Here is a 10,420-nt window from a genome sequence, read left to right on the forward strand (position 1 = left end):
AGAAAAGAGAAAAGGTCTCAGAAAGAATGACATTGCTAGCTATCAAAGATTCAATAATGACCTAATTGAGTTTGCTAGGTTTACATGTCAATGGGCCCAAAAGAACCAAGAGAAATAGAGGAAGTGAGAAAAGGAGTAGTAATGCCCCCATTGTTTGTCTCTTCTTCCCCCTAAGTCGTCACCCTAACATCGCTTATCCTGCAAGAAAATCCATAAGACGAAGTAGGGTTTTTGTTTAAATGTTGATTTTATAAGATTTTTTTAATTTATTAAAAATAGTGTTTGTTTTTTAATTAATTAAAAATATTTATCTATTTATTTTTATACGTAAATACTTATTTGCTAGATTATATTTTATGGAAATATAAATTTGATACTTTATATTTTTTATAATGTTCATCTGTTATTTTATAATTTAAAATCATACATATTTAATACACTATTTCATTAATAAATTTTTCTCAATAAAACTAAACTGTTATAAATTTATGAAGTTTTAAATTCCAATATAATTATTTAATTATATATAAATAATTATATACAAGTAATACAGTTAAAAGAAAAACTGGAAAAAAGAAAAAAAAAAAAGAGTATGCACGCCTGAAATATTCTAATCTAAAAAAGTCAAAATTGGTGGTAGCCTCTCAATACCGCCCCATGTTTTGGTATTCCATTAAAATCCAGAGATCTGTGCGACTGTGCTCTCTTCCAATTCCACGGCAGCCAATGATATATATTCTTTAAAACGTGGGAGCCACCGAATTCTTGAGTGATATAAAAACACCCACCAGTTCAGCTCACAACCCATGACTGATGCTTCTCCCTTCACCTTCCTCTTTAATTTATTAAAAAGCGATTTTAAAAGAAATAAACTTTTTCTTGCCAAAAAAAAAAACCCTCGGATTCTGCTTCTGTAAAAAAAATGGCCGATTCTCCTGTTACTCAGATGAAGATTGTTAAAGGCGACTATGGATATGTGCTTGAAGATGTTCCTCATCTCTTCGATTACATCCCTGATCTGCGTGTAATTTTCTATCGCTGTCTTATCGCTTTACGTCTAATTTTTAGTTTATCTGGCGGAACTTTATTCACTTGATCAGAAATTCGTTAAAAAAATGAAAGAAAGCAGATATATAAATTATATATTTATTGTCAGTTGTATTAGTTGTTGATTAGTGTTTGGTTCCATGGCAGACTTATCCTAATCCATTGCGATCAAACCCTGCTTATTCTGTGGTCAAGTATGTAAATTTTTAATTTCTTTTTTTTCTGCATTAACTGATTTTTTGTTTTGATATAGTAGAATAAATTTTTTTTTCCAGGCAGTATTTTGTTCATGTAGATGATACTGTTCCTCAAAAGGTAACATTTTTGTTTTCAAGTATTTAGTGTTTGTACTTCGTAGATCTCATTTGATCTGTTGAAAAGTCCTTTCACTTATGAATCAGAAAAAATGGCACTTGATATTGTATTGAGAATGATAGCGCTCTTTGCAGAGACTAATTTTGGTGTTAACATGTTCATTCCATTCTTTTACAGATTGTTGTTCACAAAGACAGTCCAAGAGGGACACATTTTCGGCGAGCGGGCCCACGCCAGAAGGTATGCTAAAGATTCTTGTTTGAACGGTTTTAAAATGGGACATTACGATTTATTTACGTTCATTCATCTGTGTTGCTCAGGTGTATTTTGAATCCGACGAAGTGCACGCTTGTATAGTAACATGTGGTGGTCTGTGCCCTGGACTCAACACTGTGATTAGGGAAATTGTTTGTGGTCTTTATCACATGTATGGAGTCACCAGAATTCTTGGGATAGATGTGAGTGAATTGTTTGTACTACTTAAGTCTAAAAGCATTGCTTTGTATGCTAGGTGTACTTGCTTGAGTAAGTAGTCTGATTAGAAAATTCATTCTTGCCATATTAGGGAGGATATAGGGGTTTTTATTCTCGAAACACTGTTTCGTTAACACCAAAGGTTGTCAATGACATCCATAAACGTGGTGGTACTATTCTTGGGACATCAAGGGGAGGTCATGACACCTCGAAGATTGTTGACAGCATTCAGGATCGCGGGATAAATCAGGTAAGGTGCTCGTATTTGGCCTGAATCATAAATTTACATTAGGTTTATTTAATTACAATAGTCCTTGTGTATATTAAGATCATTTCCTTACAATGATCCAGGTTTATATAATAGGAGGTGATGGAACTCAAAGAGGAGCTTCTGTTATATTTGAGGTAATTCAGCTAGTAAACTAAGAATAATGTACTGGCTGATCAGTATCACTAAAATTTCCTAACTTGTTTTGCTCCTTTAAACAAAGAAGAATAAATATGAGACAAATAATTGGCAGTACAGGACTTTTTTAGGCATCCAATTAAAAAAGAAAGTTTGATTTCTGAAGGTGATGTATATCACCCATCATGTATAATCCTTAAAGTTGTGCTCGGGAACAATGCTAAAGTAAGTGACAACTCATAGTTTGTCCTAGGGATAAATTAGTGTTCACGAACTCCACTTAATTACATATCCTGATTAAAACAAGTTACCTAGTGACGAAATTCATATTTGATTGCTTCTTTTACCTACATCTTTCCTTGTATGCTTCCATGTACTTCCCTTTGTTTCTACCATTTTATATTCATGGGGGTGCTGGAAGTGGTTCTCACATGATTATAGTTATTTATGAAGAGTTCTGTAACTTTACATGATAGGAAGTGTTGAATCAATTCTAGCCCAAATGTTCTATGACCTCTTTGATGACTTGTTTGCTTCACGGTGAATTTGACACAATAATAAATGATTTATTGGAATAAATATTGTTTTTAATATTTTAGCTGCTATTGAAATAAGTCAGTTTGTTTTCTTCAGGAAATTAGAAGACGTGGCCTCAAAGTTGCTGTTGCAGGAATCCCTAAAACCATAGATAATGATATTCCAGTACTCATCTAATACTTTATTATTGTACTGTGTGTACCTTCCCATGATTCCCGTTTTTTTCTTATGCTTAATGTGGTACTTTCTTCTTTTTATTAAGGTCATAGACAGGTCCTTTGGCTTTGACACTGCTGTTGAGGAGGCTCAACGTGCAATTAATGCAGCACATGTTGAAGCTGAAAGTATTGAGAATGGTATTGGTGTTGTAAAGCTGATGGGACGGTATAGTGGTGAGTGCTCATTTATATTTCATAGTCTGCGATACTTTAAACTTTAGACTATATTGCTTGGATCTTCTTGGGGAAGTTTATCTGGTTGCTATTTTTGTTACTCGACATTAGTTGTAACTTGTATGTGGAATTTTATGTTATTACTTGCAATGCAGGTTTCATAGCCATGTATGCTACACTTGCCAGCCGAGATGTGGATTGTTGTTTGATACCAGAATCTCCATTTTATCTTGAAGGAAATGGTGGGCTTTTTGAGTTCATAGAAAAACGACTCAAGGAAAATGGGCATATGGTTATTGTGATAGCTGAGGGAGCAGGACAGGAGCTTCTCACAGAGAGCTTGCAGTCCATGAACCAACAAGATGCTTCGGGAAATAAACTACTGCAAGATGTTGGACTGTGGATATCACAAAGGATCAAGGTAACTTTGCTATCTATTGCCTGTTTTTCTTCCTTTTATTATTGAGGCAGGGTATGTTGTATGTATGAGCTCTGTGCAACACATATATTTCCGTGAAGGTGCAATTACTGCTTGTCTTGATCTTGACCTTTCACTTTTCTGGTAATTTCAAGTTTTCTTTTTTGCCTGTGGATTGACAAAGTGTTTCACCTTTTGCTTCCTTCTCGTTTGGTTTGTTGATTTATAGTTTTTTGTTTCTTTTGTTGCAGGATCATTTTGCAAAGCAAAATAAACTACCTATTAATCTTAAATACATAGGTTAAAAGCATCCTGATTTTCCTTTCTTTTTTATCCTTAAATTTTTTACTTCATATTAAAGTTTAACAAATCTTTTTTTTTCCTGGCAGATCCTACATACATGATCCGGGCCATTCCAGGCAATGCATCTGACAACGTGTACTGCACACTCCTTGCCCAAAGTGCAGTACATGGTGCCATGGCAGGGTACACAGGCTTTGTAAGTGGACTTGTGAACGGAAGACAGACTTACATTCCTTTCAATGTAAAGTTCCTCTCTCTCTCTCTCTCTTTTCCCTACTACTATCACCATTCTTGAACCTTGGAAATTTGAGACAATGGATACGTTTAGCAACAAAAAAAAAAAGAAAGAAATAAAAATAGAGGAAGTAAAAAGATGAAAGTTAATGTGCTAAATCTTTAAGTAATACATACACTTCTTTCCTTAACTTTGTGTTTTACAGCGCATCACTGAGAGGCAGAACAAGGTTGTGATTACTGACAGAATGTGGGCAAGACTTCTATCTTCAACCAACCAGCCTAGCTTTTCAAACCCCAAAGCTGTCCCTGAAGCCAAGAAAGAAGAGGAATCCCCGAATCAATTGTTGGATAGAGAAAATTCCATGAAAGAACCTTCAGTGACAAAAGATATTCCAAGTTTGACATAAAGTGAATACTGAGAACACAATTGAAGAGGTGCTTCTTATCAGTAATATATTATGTCGAATAATTATGTAACCGTTATTAATAGACTTGCCGGAGAGCGCAAAGATGTTTGGTTGTTTCAAATGTCTGAGTTTTTTTTTTTTTAAATAACTAGTGCTAAGTTGAGGCTGTAAGATTTGATTCGACTATTCGTGAAGCAACCAAATCCGTTCATTATTTATATATTATATTTCTTGCTTTTGTTTCCACGTTATTGTATGGGAATGGTTTTCTTCTAATACGTAGAGCACGGATTGAAAATTCGTTCCAGATTTCAACTATCAATAATGAATGGCTGATACTGGCTGTGTTTCTCTCATATCTTGCTTTCTTTATCGATGTATCCAAACTCGATTCTAATAATAATATTAGTTGTGAGAGTCAAATTTATATATAATCTCTTCTATATAATAAGTGGGTAGATAATGAAAATTCTTAGTTTTAACGGATTATTTTGTTAATTTTAACGAAATATTTTAAATATTTAACATAATATACTTTTAAAACTAACTTAAAAATAGATATTTATTAATTATATTAATATAAATTTAAATATTATAAAATATTATTTATTATAATAACATTTAATATAACATTACATATATAATAATTATATTAATATAAATTTAAATTCAAATGTTATAAAATATAATTATTATAATAATATATAATACAAAGAATAGATATTTAATAACTATATTAGTATAAATTTAAATGTTATAAAATATCATTATAATAATAATATAATCCTAATTTTTTTACTAATTATATTAATATGAATTCAAATATTATTATATACAAAGATATATATTTAATACTTATATCAATATAAATTTAAATATTATAAAAGATTTTTATGATAATAATATATAATCCTATTTTTTACTAATTATATTAATATGAATTCAAATATTATAAAATATTATTATTATATTAATATTTAATACAAGACTAGATATTTAATACTTATATCAATATAAATTCAAATATTATAAAACATTATTATAATAATAATATATAATACACAATCTTAATTTTTATTAAAAAAATTATCATTTATGTTTAAAAATGTCATCATATTATATATATTTTAAAAAAATTGTAAACATTGTTTTGGTTTAATTTTTTATTTAATATTGCCTATTGATTTGAAATATTTATATGATAATGATACAAATTTAATAAATATAATTAATACATTATATAAATAAAACTAAGCAAACGTGCATTGCACGTTATTTGTATCTAGTATAATAAAAACGTATCAATAGCTCATTTCATTAAGACGATTGATACATATTTAGTTTTATTTTGAATTCTTTTATGTTTGATCGGGTTTATGTATATTCTAAATGTGTTGGTCTCAACAGAAAAATACTAAAATTAAAAATAAAAATTTATGTCTCATCAAATTTTTTATTACAAAGTGATGCTATAATGATGCTTAATGTAATTTGATTTTAGAGGATAAAACGATATTATAATCATGGTCACTTAAAATCTTGATTTTAGAGGCTAAACGATGTTATTAACGATACTTATTTTAGGGGCCAAATTTTATGGGGTCATTGTAGACGATTGTTTAACGATGCTTAATGATATATTCTCATGAAAAACTTGGTTTTAGAGAATAAAACGATGCTCGTAACCATACTCAGACGATGCTTAACGATTATCCTTAGTGAAAACTTAATTTTAGAGGTTTCATGAGACCAAACCATCATTAATGCTGTTTAACGATATTACTCATGAAAAAATAACTTGATTTAGAGGATATTACTCATGAAAAAATAACTTGATTTAGAGGATATTACTCATGAAAAAATAACTTGATTTAGAGGATATAATGATGGTTCCAAAACGATTCTATTAACAGTGGTTCCAAATTTTCATGAGACAATCGCAAGCCATCGTTAAGTTTTCACTTGACGTAAAATCGTTATGAAATTTTCAAAATTCTAAATTTGACAAAAGAAAAGATAAACTAAACTAAAAAATTGTGTCTTAACTAAATTTAACGTAAATATTTTCTTCAATTCAAGTTCGATTAGACTTTTCAATCACTAAAACATAAAAACTATAATTATGATAATGTTTGGGAACTTCAATGATAATGTTAATGGCTGTGGTTTTTTTTTTTCTGATGGCCGTGGATAGAAAGAGAAGGAGAAAGGAGAGACAGAGAAGAATCTCAAACAAGATATTAAATGAACAAACTTTGGAAATTAAATTGCATCATGTGCTCGCAAACAAAGTACAAAATTATTACAAAGAACTAATATTATGACCAGTTATTTTTTCACTCATTCATACAAAGAATGACAGGCAAATTCAAATGGGTGGGTCAGATTGCTCAGTAAGAACTGCCACTTGGAACTGCTGCCCTAGAATTTGGGACGTAAAAATATTATCTAAAACACAAATTAGTACTTGTATATTCCAGATGGTTCAGCATTTTGAACAATCCAAGGATGTTCTAAAAGCTTGTGGAGAGGCAAGCGCTCTGATGAATCCTTGACAAGCATCTGCTATTAATAAATACTGTTTTAAGAAAATGTTGCACAATATAAACAAAATTTAAATGTTAAAAGGGCACCAAAATAACACAAAACAAAAAAACTAACCTGACTAATCAGGTCCTTTGCAGCAGAAGATACAATTGGCTTGGGAGGAAACTTGAGATCCACTTGGACAATCCTGCAACATATAGCAGTAATATCAGCCACACTGCATCCTATAACAACATCTTTAACATGGTCAAAGATGTTGCAATAACAAAGACTTTGATACAAACTTCAATCATTCCATCTTTCGGAAAGGTAATCTTCTTTCAAATTGCCCTCAAATAAAAATAGGGAACTTCACAATAGTTAGCATTATTATAGTTATTCAGTTTGCAGCATTATTGCTTACCTTCTATATGTATCTGAGTGTTCTTTAGCCTCAAAAGGAGGAACCCCATAAAGAAACTCATAGCACAAGATACCAAGGCTCCAGATATCCACACTAGCATCATGCTCTACGCTTTCAACTGTTTTTATTGCACACGGAAAATTACAAATGAGCTGAAACTGATTCAATAAACATTGGACAATCGCAGCACATTCTAAAATCTCTTGACAACAGGAAATTCCTAGCTGTTCATCAAGGTCGGTGGCTCATAAAATTGGAGCTCAAATTATGTAAACTATAAAAATTCACAGGTTTGAACATTGAATAATAATAAAGGAATAAACAAACAAATTATGTAAACCATAAAAATTCACAGGTTTGTGTTGGTGGCTCATAAAATTGGAGCTCAAATTATGTAAACTATAAAAATTCACAGGTTTGAACATTGAATAATAAAAAAGGAATAAACAAACAAATTATGTAAACCATAAAAATTCACAGGTTTGTGTTTGCCTCAAAACTTACCCATCTCGGGAGGAAGGTAATCCAGTGTGCCACACATGGTTCGCCTGCGGTTAAATGTATGCACTGACCATCCAAAATCTGCTATCTTTAGCTCACCCTGACCAAGCATACCAAACATTAACACAGCGTAACAAGCAGAAAATATGCAGCAAAACCCCGGACGGAAACAATGATATACAGATCAGTACCTGTGCACCAATTAAAAGATTCTCGGGTTTGATATCTCTGTGAATTACATGCTTTCCATGACAATATATGAGAGCCCGGGCCAGTGATGCAACATACTGCGCACATTTTGTTCACACAAATCAGAACGTCTAGTCAATTTTTGTAGATAATAAGCTGAGAACATATTATTATCTCCTTTCTGAATTTCCTTTTCATTGTGGACTTAATAGATTCTTTAATTTTCAAAGTTCTTAGTTTATAATTTTAAAGCTTTCTTTCCTTTTTTTGAATAATCGGGTAGGAGGAAACACAATCCACATATATTAATTACTTACAGTAGCCGCACGTCGTTCACTAAAGTATTTGCACTTCTGTAATTCTTTGTACAATTCACCCTTGGCTGCGTATTCCAGTATCAGATAAACTCGTTTCTGAAATAAAATATATTGGAAAAGAGGAGAGGGTCAACTATGGTAATTAGCAACATAAATTCAAATATTTGCTAACGTTAACCAGCTAGCTAATCTTTAAATACCTGGTCATAAAAGTAGCCATAGAGACGTAAGATATTGGGATGACGAAGATGACTCTGTATTTCAACTTCTCGCCGAAGCTGATGCTCAACTTGAGACTGCTGCAACTGGCTCTTAAAAAGCACTTTTAGCGCCACGATATGGTTACTCTGTGTAAGACACAGATCAAGATTTACGGTGAATAAAATCGCAACAAATAGGACCATTCAACTTTCACCCATCCTAGACACAAACAATAGATTCAAGTAAAAGCTAATCTCCACCATCTGTAACAAGGCCCTAATAGACTATTTCTTATTGCACACACATCATATTCCTATTCAAATCTTCATCTTCTCTAGAAACAACGTGACTGGATGACAATGAAATAAGAAATACAGATGCAGTTAAAATTTAAGACATTGGCCACCCAAAACGCATCAATATCAGAAAGTAAGACCCCCCATTGGTCAAGCTATACAACCAAAATTTAGCATTAGTTTACAGCAACAGAGGAAAAGGGGGACAAAACTAACCCTCTTTTCCCTGGCCAAATAAACGTGCCCAAACTTTCCTCGCCCGAGAGGCTTCCCAATGTCGAAATCGTTCAAAGTCCATCTTTTTTTCTCTCCAGCAGAAACCTCCGTAGATGTCTGCATAAGCAAAACCAAATTAGATATAGTAAGATATTAAATAATGATAATATTGCAAGGAAAATTCACACATCCTCAATCGGAATTTCGATTTCTGATCATCAACCTTTGACATTAAAAAATCACCATGTATAGTATTATTTTTCTTCAAACCCCAATAACAGAACAAAAAAAAAAGAGAAAATATTCGAAAACAAAGAAACCTACAGACATTAATACAAAAAAGAAAAACTTCAAATCAAAGAAAACCTAGAGTTTAAACCAGGTCATCGAAGGATCGAAACGTATACAAATGAGCTTCTAAGGTTTCTATTATTCAATTTTACCTTCTCTTGAGGTTGATTCTCTGAAGAAATGGCCATTGAGAGATTAACTGGTCTGGTAAAGAGAGAGAAAGAGGGTTTGCAGAGAGAGCTTGAAGCGGACGAAGGAAGAAGAGAACGGTCAAAAGGGAGAGCTATGAATGAAGACTGCCCAACGGTCGAATTGCGATGTGTCGCCACGTGGCAGAAAAAGCCGCTCTAAAATAATTTGAAAATGTTGGATCTGATCTCCCATTTACAAATTGTAGGTAGCTGTCATTGGGTTCCGTTTTCGTCTTTTTAGACCTCAAAAACAAGGAGCGTCCTTGCCCCTTTTCCTCTCTTACCTTAATCAGTGCCAGCTGGCGCCCAAGGTCAATGGATTCAAAATTTTGAATTTAAGAGTCCATAATAAGTAAATATCTGTGTTGTTTAGGAAAGGAAACTTAAAAATGCCAAAGGGAATTAAAGGGAGCAGAAGGAAAACGGGGATTGAAAGGGGAGCATTGCTGTTTCAATGCTGTAGGCCAAACTCATAGCAATCCTGGGGAGAAGGCAGATGACGTGGACAAAAGCCAGCTGCACTTAAGTAATTACCTCAGCGCCTATGTGGCATCCATTTTAATGAAATAAGTCAGCTGGCTGAGGTGGCAAGAGAGGGACCAAAGAAGGAAAGTACCCTAAAGAGAAGGACCCAGCCGAAATAGAGGAGGTAGTACCATTTTGGAGGATTCCAACCATTTTTTACCATTACCATCAGAGAAAGAAAAAGTACAGATAAAAAAGAGGAAAAAC

General features: G+C 32.6%; 2 protein-coding genes across 2 annotated transcripts; one reads left to right on the top strand and one right to left on the bottom strand.

The window, feature by feature from the left end:
- The first annotated feature begins 619 nt into the window (after window positions 1–619).
- Window positions 620–4,782, top strand: LOC133807116 (ATP-dependent 6-phosphofructokinase 6-like). The gene is made up of 13 exons (XM_062245277.1): window positions 620–1,024; window positions 1,195–1,241; window positions 1,323–1,362; window positions 1,540–1,602; window positions 1,683–1,820; window positions 1,928–2,086; window positions 2,188–2,241; window positions 2,876–2,944; window positions 3,042–3,171; window positions 3,327–3,592; window positions 3,841–3,889; window positions 3,979–4,133; window positions 4,333–4,782. The coding sequence occupies exons 1-13, from the start codon at window positions 923–925 to the stop codon at window positions 4,534–4,536; spliced, it is 1,476 nt and encodes a 491-aa protein (XP_062101261.1). The 5' UTR covers window positions 620–922; the 3' UTR covers window positions 4,537–4,782.
- A 1,994-nt stretch (window positions 4,783–6,776) lies between these two features.
- Window positions 6,777–9,890, bottom strand: LOC133804258 (serine/threonine-protein kinase Aurora-1). The gene is made up of 9 exons (XM_062242404.1): window positions 9,650–9,890; window positions 9,207–9,323; window positions 8,694–8,840; window positions 8,494–8,589; window positions 8,179–8,274; window positions 7,991–8,087; window positions 7,487–7,604; window positions 7,198–7,270; window positions 6,777–7,098 (listed from the first exon to the last, which is right to left on the bottom strand). The coding sequence occupies exons 1-9, from the start codon at window positions 9,683–9,685 to the stop codon at window positions 6,997–6,999; spliced, it is 882 nt and encodes a 293-aa protein (XP_062098388.1). The 5' UTR covers window positions 9,686–9,890; the 3' UTR covers window positions 6,777–6,996.
- Between the last annotated feature and the right edge of the window lie 530 nt (window positions 9,891–10,420).

This window comes from Humulus lupulus, chromosome X (assembly GCF_963169125.1).
Source record: "Humulus lupulus chromosome X, drHumLupu1.1, whole genome shotgun sequence".
NCBI classification, from domain to species: domain Eukaryota; kingdom Viridiplantae; phylum Streptophyta; class Magnoliopsida; order Rosales; family Cannabaceae; genus Humulus; species Humulus lupulus.

Coding starts and splice junctions, on each gene's coding strand:
- LOC133807116 (XM_062245277.1), top strand. CDS start 923: ATGGCCGATTCTCCTGTTACTCAGATGAAGATTGTTAAAGGCGACTAT. Junction 1,603..1,682: donor GAGCGGGCCCACGCCAGAAG/GTATGCTAAAGA, acceptor TGTGTTGCTCAG/GTGTATTTTGAATCCGACGA. Junction 1,821..1,927: donor CCAGAATTCTTGGGATAGAT/GTGAGTGAATTG, acceptor TTGCCATATTAG/GGAGGATATAGGGGTTTTTA.
- LOC133804258 (XM_062242404.1), bottom strand. CDS start 9,685: ATGGCCATTTCTTCAGAGAATCAACCTCAAGAGAAG. Junction 8,841..9,206: donor ATTTGGCCAGGGAAAAGAGG/GTTAGTTTTGTC, acceptor TGTCTTACACAG/AGTAACCATATCGTGGCGCT. Junction 8,590..8,693: donor ATGGCTACTTTTATGACCAG/GTATTTAAAGAT, acceptor ATTTTATTTCAG/AAACGAGTTTATCTGATACT.